The sequence below is a fragment of the Osmia bicornis genome, chromosome 4 (genome assembly GCF_907164935.1).
Source record: "Osmia bicornis bicornis chromosome 4, iOsmBic2.1, whole genome shotgun sequence".
Taxonomy (NCBI): domain Eukaryota; kingdom Metazoa; phylum Arthropoda; class Insecta; order Hymenoptera; family Megachilidae; genus Osmia; species Osmia bicornis.
Window position 1 is genome coordinate 5,652,480 of NC_060219.1, and position 15,895 is coordinate 5,668,374.

The 15,895-nt window shown below is 37.3% G+C and overlaps 3 protein-coding genes and 1 long non-coding RNA gene across 8 annotated transcripts; 1 reads left to right on the forward strand and 3 right to left on the reverse strand.

Annotated features, from left to right (window-relative positions):
* The first annotated feature begins 119 nt into the window (after window positions 1-119).
* LOC114879607 (chaoptin) lies at window positions 120-6,979 on the forward strand. Of its 2 annotated transcripts, none has more exons than XM_029194672.2 (16): window positions 120-212; window positions 568-856; window positions 1,288-1,458; window positions 1,548-2,023; window positions 2,101-2,320; window positions 2,427-2,737; window positions 3,636-3,860; window positions 3,928-4,149; window positions 4,223-4,391; window positions 4,656-5,188; window positions 5,271-5,465; window positions 5,535-5,819; window positions 5,957-6,082; window positions 6,146-6,259; window positions 6,372-6,607; window positions 6,691-6,979. In XM_029194672.2, the coding sequence occupies exons 1-16, from the start codon at window positions 210-212 to the stop codon at window positions 6,977-6,979; spliced, it is 3,864 nt and encodes a 1,287-aa protein (XP_029050505.2). In that variant the 5' UTR covers window positions 120-209. The 2 variants fall into 2 exon arrangements, with proteins under 2 accessions (XP_029050505.2, XP_029050514.2); XM_029194681.2 differs by lacking the exon at window positions 120-212 and adding an exon at window positions 238-480.
* LOC123987717 lies at window positions 1,759-2,369 on the reverse strand. The gene is made up of 3 exons (XR_006829319.1): window positions 2,280-2,369; window positions 2,071-2,187; window positions 1,759-1,839 (listed from the first exon to the last, which is right to left on the reverse strand). It is a non-coding gene; the product is annotated as an uncharacterized LOC123987717 (long non-coding RNA).
* Window positions 6,980-8,043: 1,064 nt separating the features above from the next.
* Window positions 8,044-9,113, reverse strand: LOC114879639. The gene is made up of 3 exons (XM_029194739.2): window positions 9,029-9,113; window positions 8,327-8,896; window positions 8,044-8,254 (listed from the first exon to the last, which is right to left on the reverse strand). Exons 1-3 carry the CDS (start codon window positions 9,068-9,070, stop codon window positions 8,045-8,047), a joined length of 822 nt encoding a protein of 273 aa, XP_029050572.1. The 5' UTR covers window positions 9,071-9,113; the 3' UTR covers window position 8,044.
* On the reverse strand, window positions 8,969-15,538 carry LOC114879616 (ubiquitin-protein ligase E3A). Of its 4 annotated transcripts, XM_029194726.2 has the most exons (12): window positions 14,823-15,536; window positions 14,701-14,740; window positions 13,879-14,014; window positions 13,612-13,792; window positions 13,031-13,399; window positions 12,630-12,940; window positions 12,069-12,569; window positions 11,811-12,011; window positions 11,459-11,736; window positions 11,169-11,385; window positions 10,858-11,093; window positions 8,969-10,791 (listed from the first exon to the last, which is right to left on the reverse strand). In XM_029194726.2, exons 3-12 carry the CDS (start codon window positions 13,984-13,986, stop codon window positions 10,671-10,673), a joined length of 2,523 nt encoding a protein of 840 aa, XP_029050559.1. In that variant the 5' UTR covers window positions 13,987-14,014; window positions 14,701-14,740; window positions 14,823-15,536; the 3' UTR covers window positions 8,969-10,670. The 4 variants fall into 4 exon arrangements, with proteins under 4 accessions (XP_029050559.1, XP_029050530.1, XP_029050522.1 ...); XM_029194697.2 differs by lacking the exon at window positions 14,701-14,740 and having other exon boundaries at window positions 13,031-13,396; window positions 14,823-15,538; XM_029194689.2 differs by lacking the exon at window positions 14,701-14,740 and having other exon boundaries at window positions 14,823-15,537.
* Window positions 15,539-15,895: the final 357 nt, after the last annotated feature.

The window sequence follows — 15,895 nt, forward strand, 5'->3', positions numbered from 1 at the left end:
GCCTAATGGAATATCGTCCTTATAATCGGGTAAAGAGAAGCACCGAAACTGTCTCTGGCACTGCCGAAGCCATATTATAGGTGCTGGTAACAACCACATAGTTTCCAGAACCCTCAGTGCGATCATCGCGATCGAGCCGCGATCCATGATCGCGAGCTCCCCATAGAATATAGAAGATCTCTCGTAGTGCTATTTTGCTCCAAGGAAACATGGTAAACGTTTCGTCGATCGCAGTTTAATTGTGGATGTGCAAAGGACAGTGAAACGTTTGGTATATTTCATTTACGTAGCTGGGATAAAATCATCCACGATTAAGGATCAGATGTGTAGATGAAGAAATAATTATTGAATAAAAATGGATTGAAGTGATGGATTCTAACATTGTGATCTCTCTTTTGGATTCAAATAATCAACCTTTGCACAACCAGTAATACAGTGTTTATAAATTACCAATGAATTCTTTTATTACAAGATGATCTGGTAATAAGACTTGTACAAAAATTCCAAATATCGCTGTTTCATTGCAACTATCCGAAGTGGTAGAAATGTTAAAAATCGTAATTACAGAATTTGATGACGATGGTGAAGGTGGGTTATACTCTGATGATTTTGACCCTCTTGCTGATGCTATGGGCGTCTCTAGCTCGAATGCACGAGTTGCCCGTGCAGTATCCACCGTGTTTCTTCAATCCTCTTTGTACCTGTTCGAAAGCCATTCCCGATCTTGGCATAGTCACCTGTTATAATGTGCCGATGCCACGGATTCCTCAGCCTATCAATTCCTCCAAGGTGTTCATGCTACAGTTGGAGAACAATGGACTGATGTTCTTGCAGCCGCAGTTTCTTATGAACACAGGTATCAAATGAATTCTTATTACAATACTAGATTTATTAAAATCTTTGGTAGATCTTTACAAGCTTTTTCCAAGTAAAGGTGCCGCCTAACTTTCATAGTAATTTTCTTTCTTACTTAAGAAAATCACTGGGTCTTGAGAATTTTGAAATATTTCTTAGATTCTAATATGTTTTTACACAGAATGTTCCGAAAAATGTATCTATGCAAGAACTAAACAATATAGAATAATATTCTTATTAAGTTACAAATAAAAACTATGATTAAATTAAGAAAAACAAGACACACCCGACACTTTTAGCGAAACGTTAGGCCAACGAGAATGAGGAAATGGAGATTAAAGGGCAGTGACCCCTTGCATCATCGATTACGTTATGTAGGAACGATGCATGGTAGTTTTCTATTCACATGAATGCCATTCTCCTATCTCTCAGGTCTGTACAGTCTACGGATCAAGCATAATCCCCTGGCCGACATCCCGGACGAAGCTTTCCTAGGGCTTGAGAGATCGTTATGGGAGCTCGAATTACCCTACAATCGGTTGGAAAGGGTTCCCAGCAGGTCGTTCAGGCATTTACAGAAACTGCAACTTCTCGACCTGACAGGTGTCTTATTTAATATCATTTCCGATATCTCGTGTTTCACAGAAACCTGTTAACAATTCATTTTGTTCCAATCGCTGCTTCTTTGACAGGTAACAAGATATCGAAAATAGTGCCAGAAAATTGGCGGGGATTGGAGAATTCTTTGCAAAAGTTACGATTGGGTCGAAACGCGATCGACAAACTTCCGGCCGATGCGTTCGCCGGTCTCACTTACCTAGATATGCTCGATCTCCGAGAGAACAACTTGAAGGAGATCGATCCTTCGGTGTTTAGAGACGGCATGGCACACCTGGTACACCTTTACCTGAATGGAAATCAACTGACTCACGTTCCGTACGCGCAATTGTCCTCTTTGAAACGCATGAAGGTGCTTGATCTCAGCTACAACAGGATATCGAAGATGTTGAACCATCAGCAAGAACCCGAAATCAGAGGATTACAAATGTCGTTGGATATACTGAGATTGGATTTTAATCAGATCGAGTCATTGATGCCTGGGGATTTTCAACATTTTTATAAGATTAACAGGACTTATCTCGATGGCAATCCTTTGACTATGATCGAGGTAGATCATTGATTGTATTACAATTGATCATCGATGACTTTCATTACCTCTTCAAACTACTTTGGTATATTTCACAGGAGGGTACGTTCAGGGATTCGAGGATACGCGAGCTCTACTTCTGCGATTGCCATCTCATGGAAGTGAGTTCCCCTGATTTCGCTGGCCTGGAATCGTCCCTTGAATTGTTAGATCTTTCGGGGAACAATATTACCACCCTTCCAAGTCCAGTATTCCAAGAATACGATTTTCTGCGTACCTTAATCTTCCGTGAGAACAAGATCCAAACGTTTTCGCCGGGTAAGACGAGAAGAGCGTGTTATAAATTCCAACACGGCTCCATAAATTGACACGCTCATCAGGAATTCATTGAATTATTTACCTAATGTTCGCTCTATGTTGTCAGCCGAAGTGTTCAATGGTTTCCAATACTCTCTGTACAATCTGGACCTAAGTGGCAGAGAAAACAGCGTGGTGTCTCTTCAGGATCTAAGACAGATGCGTAACATGAGATTTCTTTCAATTTCACGGATGCCACAGTCGACCTTGTCCACGGAAGATTTCATGGAATACGGGATGGACATCAAGGAGCTTCGTATTGTTCAAAGCAACCTGAACACCATCAAAGGCCACGCTTTCATGCACGTTCGCGGGATCAAGTATCTGGATTTCTCGGAGAATTCGATCTCGTCGATAGAGAATGAAGCTTTCTCCGAGGTAATACCTTTTAGATATCGAAACCTTCATCTCCTTTTTCTTATTCCCAGTGGCGGTTCGTAGCTAAAATTAGTGGGGGTGCTGCTCCAGAAAATTTGTAGCCTTTGTTTAAAAAAAAAAACAGCATTATGGGAGCGCACAGCTTCCTAATTTGCACATGCGCACACAGTCAAACACCACGCCGCTGGAATTGTGAAGGGCCGACAAGAGCGAAGCTCAAGTCATAATGCGTAAATTTACAGTTTAATTAGAATTGGTTTTAGCAATTTCATGGTTCAATTGAAAGTGAAAATAAAACGGTCAATATTAGAGAAATGATTTTTATTACTGTAGATAAATACGACGAGGTCGTCTTTTGTCGACGCGAAACGTTGGAGATCCGCTACGATATTAATTGTTATTTTGAAAACATGTTAATTAGGGAGAAGTAGAGGAAAGGGGCCCGAGGGATGGTAGTAGGAGGTAGGGGAATAAACGTAACGTTCCTTTGAGCCGATTTTACTGTCGAACGCGCCAAGGATACCTTCGCTCTAAAAAGGACTCATTATATTAAATGTTATCGATAATATTAAGTGGAAATAGGGGGTGCTGCAGTTCAACTGCTTATACCTCGACAAAGTTATATTTTGAAGATATTTGCTTTAAAGCTCCAAAGTAGTTCTTAATTATAACTATCCTTTATACAACCCTCAATTTGTTCTAATATCGAAGTGCACTAATGAATCAGGGACGTTGATAATCGCAGATAATTTAAACAGAATATTAAGCTTCGATAAATAATCCCTTGTGTAACAAGTACTTGACCTATTCAGAAACATGGAAAACCATAAAATTTCATTCGTGTTAAGCTAATCAGTAGATAAAAAGTATCTGTGTCTAATCCAGCCTAATCCTTTAGGTCGGTCATTCGCTTTTAACGTTGAGAATAGCTCACGGTCTATCATCTTCCATTTCTGAGATACCACACGCACCGTTCAAGTTCCTACCGAATCTACAACATCTCGACTTCAGCAATAACAAAATTAAATCTCTGCCGGATACGTCGTTTCATTTTCTGAAGAGGATCAAACGGATCGAGTTGCAGGACAACGAGATCGATGACATTAGAAAGGGAACGTTTCAGGTAGAAATTGTACACTTGATTCGCGATTATGATAATTAATAGCTGTATCAATGAACGTTACGTTTAGGGTGATATACACTCGTACCTGGAGGACGTGAATTTCTCGTTCAATAAAATCAAAACCATTCAAACCCACACATTCGTCGATCTACCGAAAATAACAATGATCAATTTAGAAGATAATGCGATAGATAAAATTGAGAGACGGGCATTTATGAACATGAAATTGCTGCAATACGTTAATCTACGTGGTAATAAAATTAAAGACATCACCGACGAGGCTTTCCAGGTAATTACCACTTCTGTCTCTCTGACATTATAGTACGTAGCGAATTATTAAAATTATTTAATTCTTTTTTAAGAATCTGCCGGATTTAGAGTTCCTCGATCTCTCGTACAATGACATGAACGAATTCGATTTCGCCTCCTTCGATCAAGTGGGTACGTTATCTTCGTTCAAGGTAAACGCCAGCCACAATGAGATTCCGAAATTGTGGATCAACAGCACCACGTTCACGCCACCGACGACCAGTAAGTTCACGATGGAATTGATTTTGAGCAAAGCTTCTAAACAGATTTCCGTAAGCCTGTTAAACTAAAGCCGTTGTTACAAATCGAAAGCAACGCCGCTTCTAATTTTTCTACGGCAAATCTTATGCAACTGGTCACACAGAATCCTCTTAAGTCCCCCTCGACAAGACCATTTTATTTTACTCGTAGTATTTGACAAAGAACTAGCCAGACTTAACGAAGCTTCGAACATTTATTATTAATTAGAAAATCTATTGATTGCAGTAGGTGGCGCGATACAATCGAACATCAAAGTCTTAGATCTCAGCTACAACAACATCAGCGACATAATGAGGTACTACTTTAAGCCAGTCGAGTACTCGTTAACACACCTCTACATATCCCACAATCAGCTGAGCAACGTGACTCAAGGTGTATTCGGAAACATGCCGCATCTTCAGTGGCTCGATTTGAGTCACAACGATTTGATAGAAGTCGATTTCGACTGCTTTCGAAACACGAAGAACCTTCAAGTTCTCTTCCTGTCGTGGAACAACATCATGGACATTCCAGCAGAGGCACTGAGACCCCTGAAGAAACTCAGGATCGTCGATCTTTCTCATAATAAACTTAGAACACTATCGGATAATATGTTTGCAGACGCGAACATCGAAAGCCTCGATCTGTCTCATAATCAATTTATGAGACTGCCAATGAAGACTATGTCCATCTCTGCAGCTGCCAGTTTATCCATCTTGGATATGTCCTGGAACTCGTTGTCGGGAATTCATACCACGGACGCGATATTCAGACTAAGAGTTGGTTTTTCAATATTTATCTAAATGAATTTACCTTTTTGAATGGTTCTCGAAACAAAGGGGATATTCATATTTGTTTTAGACTTTAACATGGTTGGATCTGTCTTACAACCGATTAGTCAGGCTCGACGATGGTGTGTTCTCTGATTTGCAATACCTAACTCATCTTGATTTAAGTCATAACAAACAGTTATTGCTGGAAACACGTGGAAGAACGTTTCATGGCTTGGAAGATTCGCTTCTTTATCTCGACTTAAGCAACATTTCCCTTTTGAGTGTACGAATTTTTGTTACATATTTATTATCGGATTCCGAATATGTTGTATTAAAATTAATTTGTCTGTAGGTGCCAGAATTACCACTGCGACGATTACAAACGTTGTATTTGGCGAACAATGAGTTGGCATCGATACCAGCTGAAATGGCATCGAACTTAACGTCCCTTCATTATCTAGATCTAAGTGCCAACGATCTGACGGTGGTGCCATTGATCACGCACACCCTGCCGGAACTGAAAACCTTCAATATAGCAGATAATCCTATCACGGCGGTTAGTAACACTAGCTTCTTGGGAATCGCGGACAGTCTCGAGGAATTGGACATAAGGCGATTGTCTTTGTCAACGTTTGAGGTAAGATGAGACGTTTTATAGTTTCATGGAGAAAATAGAATTATATTATATTATATCCTAAAATTGAAGGACCGAGGTTTGCTGTGAGATTTAGGAATGGAAAATCCATTTCAATTTAATATCTCTTTTATTTGCAGAATGGAGCTTTTTGTAAAGCTACGAAACTTCGAAGACTGTATATAACCGCTTACACTGGAATTAAGAATTTCAATTTTCCTAATCTTCTGGAGTACAATCATGGCCTAAGGCATTTACTCATCGACGTATGTATATTAAATAATCTGAATGATTGAAGAAGGTTTCAATATTTGTGACTTTGATTTTAGATACAAAATGAGACGAATCTGGGGAAAGAAATGAGAGGAAAATTTCCGAATAAATTGTTCAATATAACGTTGACTGGACAAGCCTTGAAGTATCTCAATCCAGAAATACTGAAAGTATGTATTCCTAATGAATAAATAATTCGAATTTCAGTCAATTTAACCAAATGGATTCCCGGTACCTTCTTCGAATATTACATTATACTTTCGAATGTCGATGTTTCTTCAGGGAATAAGGAATCCCCACTTGCATTTCGGGCTGTACAACACGAGCGTGAACATAGTGTCGAAGCTAATATTTGACAATGCAGATTGGGTTAGAAACGTGACGATCCATATCCATAACAGCGATTCTCGAACCCTTCATAATCCATCGAACGGATATAAACCAGGTGTGCCAGGGAAACGATTTCTGACCAAACTCACCGTGGCGGGTACCTACTTTAATTGTGACTGCGACATCGGGTAAGTTCATCCATCCACGAATTTCAATAAAAGAAAATGTAAATGTCTCGCGATCGCATTCAGAACAAACACGTATATTCCAGATGGATGGAAAATTGGCAAAGGAAGCACAGACAGTATCAGGAGGACCGTTGTACTACTTATAGCGAATTCAAGAACTTTGATCGGGACGAAGAGGACGATCAGTTCGATTGTTGGGACAATGGTTGGGACGACGATCTTCGTGAATCGTTTTGTTTGAACAAGAACAACATTTCAGTGTTGGAAGCATTGAAAACCGACCTTGAATGTGGATGGGGAACCGCGAACCACGTCCGCACGTCTTATCATCTCGTTCTCCTCTTCGTTGTTCTAACAACGACGATCTATTAACTCTTATCTTCTTGGCCTATTCGCATTTCACACTTTTCAGATCGATCACCGTCCCTCCTTTCACGATCGTTTCCGGTGCAAACACGCGAGATTCGTTCCACAGAAACCATTATTCCCATTCTATGCATGAAGAACGTTGAACTAGTACACATAGTAGATCAAGAAATTTTCAAATTTTTAATTGCACTATTTTGAAATTAGCTTACAATTATTTGAAAACAAATATCGTTTCTCGATGAGTATGCACTCGAATCGAGTGGAAGGAGAACGAACTCTTGCACACCCCCTTGTTCCCTTCAAACTTTGAGCAGCACGCTTCGAATCAATGAGACTGTCGGATCAATTGTTCAGATACTCGTACAAAAACTGATTAATCACGGATCGAACGTGTACAGGAACAGTACACGTGTGTCCGTCGAAATCGTCGGAATGAATAGGAATTGAAGTTTTATTCACACTTCGTAGAAATTAACGATTGTTCTTGCGATCGTTGTATAAAATGGTAACAGTGTAGCAAGGTCTTATCGTTTTTTCCACCGATTTACATGGAATAATTTAGACTCTAAGATTCTGATAGAAATCAATAGTAATCATCTTTCTATGCTTCAGGAGTTTTCTATGAAGAAACATTTGCTATCATTGCTGGAAAATCTTTGGCTCGACAGTGAAAGAAATGAAAAATTAACACGTTGATTGGTACACGATAGATATAGCTACGTCTGGTATGGCACACGATCATTTTATTAATTTGCTATTTTCGATTATCAGTGTAATTCAGTGATGTTCAAAATATTTCTTTTTAGTTATTCGACTAAATTGGAATGACAATCAACGTGGTAATAAGACTTGGTAGCTTTAAAATTACATTCTCAAACGATATCATTACCTGTAATAAATTTCATAGCAAAGAAATTTTGTATTACCTGTTACGAAAACGAGATAAAAAAATATGTGCTTGCAGATATACGCTGTCGACACGTTTTTTGTTTTTTTTTTTTTAAATAAAATCGCACTAATTATTACGGTAAACATTGTTGTTATTTATGACCTGCCCATACGATACAATTAATTATAAAGCATAATTTTTGCAACTATGCCAATTACCGTTTGGAGAATCGGTAATACAATGAAACCGAATATGAATATTAGACAAATATAAATACTTAGCAGCTCTGTTGTGAATACGAAACATCGAAGTATCGTCTGCCGGAAGTCCCTGCTGCTACCTATGTTGATGACTTTGTCCAATACGAATCGTAGCACGTACAACAATACCTAGAAATGCGAAATTTTTGTTTTACTTTTCATTTAATTAATTAATTATGAATGATCAATTAATGATACAACCTCGGCAAGAGGCAGTATGTTCAGCATAACATACAACAGAGCCAGAAGAGATCGGCCAGTTGCTTGACCCATTATTTGAATTAAAGCAGAAAAAGAATATTCTGTTCGTGGTACACCGCAAGATTCTTGATAATTGACTAAATACTCCCGGAAGTTGTGTAAGAAATTTGTTCCTTTTCTGTCCACCTTGTTACAGCCATCGCGTGTCGAAGTCGTGGAGAACTTTTTCTCTTGGATAAATCTGTTTCGACTTCGTCGATTGAAATTTGAAAAACTGTACGGATTTTTCCATTTCCAATTATGAATCGATGGTTTCTCAATTACAGGTTCTGAATGGTGTACGATTATCTCCTCTTCGCGATTCCAATCGCCAGATTTTTGATTCGAAATGTTTTCATCAGTTGTTTCATTGTATATTTCAGCCAAATGCTTACACAAACCGGAAGAGTTCTGATTCAAAGGGTTTTCACCTGTTATTTTCAATTTGTCATCTAAACATTTACAAAAGTCGCAGGATATATGAGATTTCCCGCTGCTCTTTCCAAATTTGCATGTATCTCCTTCTAAAAACTGATAGAATAAAGAAAAATGAAAGATTTAGAGCTTGACAATAATAAAAAATTATAATACACTTTACAAGAATTGTAAAGTAATCCATTTTAATCATAATACACTTAAATTATAGTATTTCAATTGACTTACAGCTGAATAATTAACGATCAAAGGCTTATTGATTAATTTCATTAAGAGTATGCAAAAGTTCCAGTTGTCTACACATAAGTAGTGTACAAACAATATTACTTATAAAATAACAAAGAAAATCTCTTTAAAACTAATGGAAACTATTGCATATCTCTCCTAATAGTAGGTAAACTGTTAAATCGTTTCGATTATTCTCTATCGTATGTTTACTTGATTATGAGAAAGACATTTATTATCCAGATGCCATTTCTCGTTATAATAAGACTTTGGTACAAAATCGAAATTGTTCTGATTTTGTATGTCGTTCATATTCGTAAAACAGGACACACGGCTAGTCGCAGCTGAACCACAGTCGGTACACATAATCAGCAACAATTTTTCCTGGACACACACGGTTACAATTTTATTAAAATTATTTGTCGTACGCGATGACGGTAATAATCAGTTAATTTTCATTTCGATCCATCCTCGAAACGAGACGTTTACATGCAAGATGAAAACGCATGAAATCCGACGCGCATTCACGTGTCACTTGACAATCAAACCATATGTATACAATGTGGACTCATTTGATAAGATCTCTTAAATCGCTAAATCGTTGCGAAAATAAACGACGCACGAATTATTCGATAGAAGTTTTATTGTCACGTGACCAAGAATCGGACAGCCGACAACATGGAGCAGTTTTCTTCAGATACTTTCTCCGTTTACAAATTTATTTATACAAACTCGTTCTCCTCTATGTATATATATATATATATATAATATGTATACATATATGTATAGATCAACTATTTACTCGCATTCGTCAAGATAAAAGTGTGATACAAGTAGCAATCGAGAACGAAAATTGCATACAAACGCGAAAAAGAAGAGAAAAAAGAAACAGTTATCATAATTCTTCTGTGCTTTTCTTTTGCCGTATAAAATGTTTTGTGTACAGCGTTGGCGACGACGAATGTCCAAAAGGGCTATTTCTCGGCTTGCTTGCAGCGTAAAATATCAACTATAGGATTCACTAAGCCTACAAATACATATTTCTACAAACTTCTGGCCGATCGTTTATCGGCTCACTTTCGCACTCATCACAGTCGCGCATCTCACTATTATTTTTCAAGCTGTGTGCACTGCGTAACGCTGTTCTCTTTGGATGAACTAAATTCAAGCAAGTCTGAAACAAATCTGAAGTGAATTGATATGACGAAAGTCGCAGGAAAGAGTGAATTATCCAAACCTAGTGAAACTTTATTGAGGTGTGTTAATGTGCTTTGTTACGCTTGAAATAACACACAGATGCAAGAAAGTTTCGAAGTATGTTATTGCAAAAAAATTTTGTATTTTTTTTTTTTTTACAACAGCGATTCCAGTTGCCGTTTGCATTGAAGGGAAAACACACTGGAGGACAACGATCGATTGCGAGGTATTTTCGGTGTATCAAAGGGTGATTTCGGTTTTTCTTTCTCAATGGATCGTCTTACAAAAGCAGAAAGGGGAATTCTCAGCGCGCGTTCACACGCGTTTGCACAATTTTAAATAAATATACGTCCACGTAGCGGGGCGAGAGGAGGGCATTTCGAACACCATAAACAGGGCTCGATGTACTCTGAAAGACTGGGAAAGATATCGAAGCTTTTATGCACATTTATAGCATGCCGAAACCCTTTGAATAATTAATTGCTTTCAATAAACGATCTTGTAATTTCTCTATCGTACTGTAGTCCGGTAACAGTAGTACGTTGTAGCACGTATGCGCTATTGGTAGCCTGAAATGTACAAAACAAAAGTGATGATAAAAGTTGCAAATAATTAAATCACTTGTAAGATCATACCTATCAGAGTCTGGACCATGTCTGGCAATAACCATCTTAAGCCTTGACAAACCACCAACCGGTACTCTATCACTTCCGGTCGTAAATTGGAGAAGTCTTCGTTGACTTTCCGGTGGTAACGAATGAGCAACGCGCCAGAAATTACGTACCGCCTCGCTGTCAACGGTATAACCACCTTCGTATTCTGTAGCTGCTTCCAATTCCGCAAAATCGAAAACCTTACTGCCGCAAACCAACTGTATCGACAGAACATCGTTTAGAAATAAACTTCATCGTGTACTATATCATCCGGATAAATAATTAAAGCATACTTGTTCGATTTCTTCAGGTCTGAAAAGTAACGCGAGTGGACTTTCATCTGTAACCATTTGGAAACCACATCTGAACGCTTTGAATTGCCTTTCTACTGATTTATTAAGTAAGAAGTCTGCATAGTGATCTACGAATTCCTTTTTGTTCTCTTGTGTTACAAATATTTCATCTCCATTTTCTTTCAGGTCGTGAAACGTTATCGAACCAAATACGTCCCTGCAAAATAATATAATTTAATGATTACTGTTTATCTATTATTTGTTTAACATACTTATATTTATAAATTTACTTGTAAGCCACTTTGAAGGTTTGCATGAATGTTTCTGACATATCATCTCCGGTATAATCCATTAGTTCTTTCAGTGTTCGGTATAACGTTGGACTCCAATCCTCTAGATCGGCGAAGCATCCTTTCCTACCGAGCAATTTTCGATAAACTACCATTGAAAAATGTACATCGAGTATTACGTTATTATATATTGCTAGGCCAAGTACAACGCCTATTAATGTGAAATGTGCGTCGCTTTCAAACGATGTTGGATTGAACCACGTCATTTGCGTATCTTCCTGTAAAAAATTTCGATGCAAGCATTGAAATTATTTGTTCTTCAATGAATTTGACTGATTGACAATCGAATTACCTGAGTTATGAACATGCCATAATCAGGATTGAAAATTTCTTCTACGATTAATTGAAAGAATTCTTTGGAAACTCCACCCTCATCTACTCCTTGTTCACCTTCAAATTCAACGACTAATTGCTTTTTAAGATCTAGCGGATGTTCCACCGCGATCATTTGTAATTCGACTAATGCATCATCTATCAAACGATCTCTCCTCACCTATTTGAACGTAGAATTGTTAATGAAATCATAATACGAATCAAAACATTTACGTACCTTTAATCTTAAATAAGGGTTAGTAGGATGTCCAACGATAGTTTGTAAAAAGCTCATTCGACGTTCACTATACATTCTGATACGATTATCATAATATAAGCCCAGTGTCTTTGTAGCAGGCGTGAGAATAAAAGCGTAATTCATAAAGCTAAATTTCATAGGTTCTTCGCTTTTGTAGTATGCAAAATCCTTATCCATTTCTATCGCATCGCTAAGCGGTTCATTGTAAAAATCGGTAAAAGGTATAAATGGTTTCCTCGCATCCAACACGGTTATTCCTAATTCTTTAGCTAACGGATCTTGAGGAATTTGCGATGACGATGATCTTACAGATTTATCATTACTAGTAGATTCAACATCTTCATCCATATTTAAGTCAGGTTCATCCAATTCACCAGATAACATACTTGCATAGTAGAGAATTTTCATAACTTTCGTAGGTGCTGTAATAGTATCCGCATCTTGTACACAGTAATCCCGAGTGAATGATCCTCCTATTACCTATAAAGATAAAAACTTGTGCACTATACCATTACATTTTCATAAATTAAACACATGTACCTTAACCGTTATTAATTCCTGTAGAGCTTGCAAAATACTTGGAAGTCGAGATTTACAATGTTTAGCCCATACACGAGCCAGTTTAGCTTGTGCTACAATAGGAAAACAGCTTAGCGCCTTGCAAAGCATATGAAAGGCAAGTTCCAAATATTCGCTATTCCCGAGCATAGGAATTTCAAACACTATTAAAAACACGTTCAACAAGCTGTCCATGTTATCCCACGGCATTATGCGAAATACCCTCAGATCTAATTCAATATTGTCTGCCAAAGTGACTAGTGCATTGACCAAAGCGGATTTAAATGCTTCTCCTAAATATATAAAAGATCCAAAGGATTAAACAATTATGTTTTTAAAAAAGTACAATATTATTGTTGTTCGTCACTGCAAGGAACTTTTACCCGGTAATGACCAAAGAGCGGCAAAAGCTCGTCGCACAGCTGGTAAATCGACGCTGGTATCATCGTTATTAGGAACTGTAGGCGATGGTTCACTGCTATCTTCTTCTTTGTCTTCTCCTTGAATAGATCGAATTGCTTCTTTGTCCATGTCTCCGGGTGGCCTTAATAAAGTATCCGAGGCTCTATCAAGAAGGGCAGCCAATGGAGAGTCATTTTTTACAGTTTTTTGAAAACTAAGGCTCAGTGCCTTAGCACATGAAAATACTTCTCCCAACGTGCGGATTAATAACGAATATGACCCTTCTGATTTACATCTTTCTATTATTTCCAATAATTTTGCTTCTGTGAGATATGGATCCTGTTTTCCTGCTAATAATATATTAATTTCATTTTTTTTTATACATCCTTATTTATATTCATGTTGGATTACAAATAAACAGGAAGGAACAGGAATAAAATATAGGATACACAAGGATCTGATGTATATTGTTTATTTAATGTCAGTTTTGGAACAGCTTTTAGCAGTGTTACCGCATCATCAACTAGAAAGGATAAACTTATGTTGGAATGTAGTGCAATACCTTCATCCGAACATGTTGGATTCACATTTTTAACTGGTAAACTCATAGCTAAGGATGCAGGTCCTGGCTCTAAAGTGGTTCGAGCAACTTTACTTGGTTGAGTACCATCGCAAAGTCTTGCTTCTTGTGAAAATAACTGAATAGCCTGTGCAGCAGCTTGGTTTGGAGTAAGGTTTGTAACCTATTTAAAGAAGCATTTGGTTAAAAACAAATATTTCAATTATATCAAGACTAAACATCATTCTTTAATAGTTTCTAGACACGTACCTTACCACTTGATGCACAGTTTTGATTGTCACAATCAGGATTACCACATCCATCGGTTAACTGATAAAAATATCGTTCAATCAACTTTTTGGCAACTGCACGCTTCATGTCGCTGCAAGGGCTTTCTGCTCCTACCCTAGTAATGCAAAAATAAAGTATAACAATAAAGGCATGCTTAGAATATACAGGTATTTTAAACTATAATTTAAAGATATTATTAACAAATAGTTACTTTCAGAACACCGTGCAGAATATTTATGTAGAATAATTGCACATCATTTTTCATAATATCGAAACACTTCTTTTATATGTAAAATATAATTAAACATTGCAAGAATTGCTATCATTTGTGTATTTTAATGTTTGCAATGAACTATTGTTAGTAATTGCGAGCAGGTGATAGTATATAACCTATGAAATACATGCAGATGTTTTTATTGTGTGGTATAGATTTGTAAATTTGTGATACTTGGCATGCAAAGGTTTCTATTCTTTTTATATTAAACTTAAAAACAATATTCTTTGTGCAGACACTCAGATTTCAAATTAATTGTTATTAATTCAAACATAAATATTGTTGTAAACAATGAGAAACAAAGTTTAACTCGATTAAATGGATGTGTATTCCAATAATCGCAATTCATTCAATTAAGAACACATGGTCGTGACATCTTAACGATGATTCGCGACGTTGCCAATTCAAGTGGAAATGACAGTTATGAAAAAGATCAGCTTCTTGAGGTTGGAAAGCAAATGGTTTCGTTGCACCAAAACAAAGCGTGTTAAAAATAGCCCAGGCTCGTAGATTCGTAAAGATATTACGTTCCGTGAAAGGCGCAAAGCGATCCTCGGTCTTCAAAAACTAGCGATAAAAGAAAGAAATGCACAACTGGCTCGAGAAAGTTCTAGACGATAATTGCTATAGACTATCAATACGTAGCTACCTGGAAGCGTGATCTTCCCCAGGGTCCTCTTGGCCCTTGGCGCTCATAGACCGTGAATCTTCGAAATTTTGCTTTCTTCGTCGTCGGTCGCAACAGAAAATTTCGCCACGACCGTATCTTCTATTTTAACATAAATTCTTCGAACACTTTGCGCACTATCCCTAAATTTAGTTAGCAGCTCTCTTTTATCAACAATTGTACTACTATTTTAATACCTACTACGCACTACCATATATACTCTCAAGTAAAACAGGAAAAGGAAAAACAGAGCGGATAAATAGAAAAATATTAGAAACTAAGAGAAGGAGAGAAAAAGAGGAAAAAGAGAAAAAGAGGAAGGAGAGAAAGAGAAAGAAATAGTACGTTTGTGGTATATTTGTTCGTAATTCGGAAATGAATATTTGGTCGAGGTTAGGTTAACAATGTTCTGTGAATGCACGATGCAAAATGTTCCTCGATCCCGTTGATACACGAATTTTTCAAGTCAATGTCAGAACACCGAAGAAAAAACAAAAAAAAGAATTCGTTTTGTGATCACTTCTTGGTTACTGTCTACTGTTCTGAACAGAGACGACCAGCTGCAAATATCGAGATCCTCGATTAATCGAACACCACGATGTTTTTCGATTTTTCGATAACTCGACGAAAGTGACCTAGATCATGCACCAAGCAAAATGATTTTCCCCGAATAGATTGATTTTAAAAGAACACATTTTGTTATTGCGATATACACCTTCTTATCAATGTTTGTTCGATGATTCTTGGATTTACGATATACGTCAGTGTATCGTAATCGTCACATATAAGTAGATCTTTTTTATGTAACAATGACTCTGTACATACATACATACATTCATCATTCTCCTGGTAGATCGATCTCATATTTTACTTACTAATCCATATCTATTAAAAAACTTATTAATATGCAGCTTTTATATTGTATATTTTTCAACATAATAAAGAAACGGAAAGATCGACCAGAAGATCCGAAACCCCTGAAGCTATGCAACACGAGAAAATCCGGTTTTTGAACTGTTCTCCATATTCAAATATGTAAAACCTATTTACTTGTC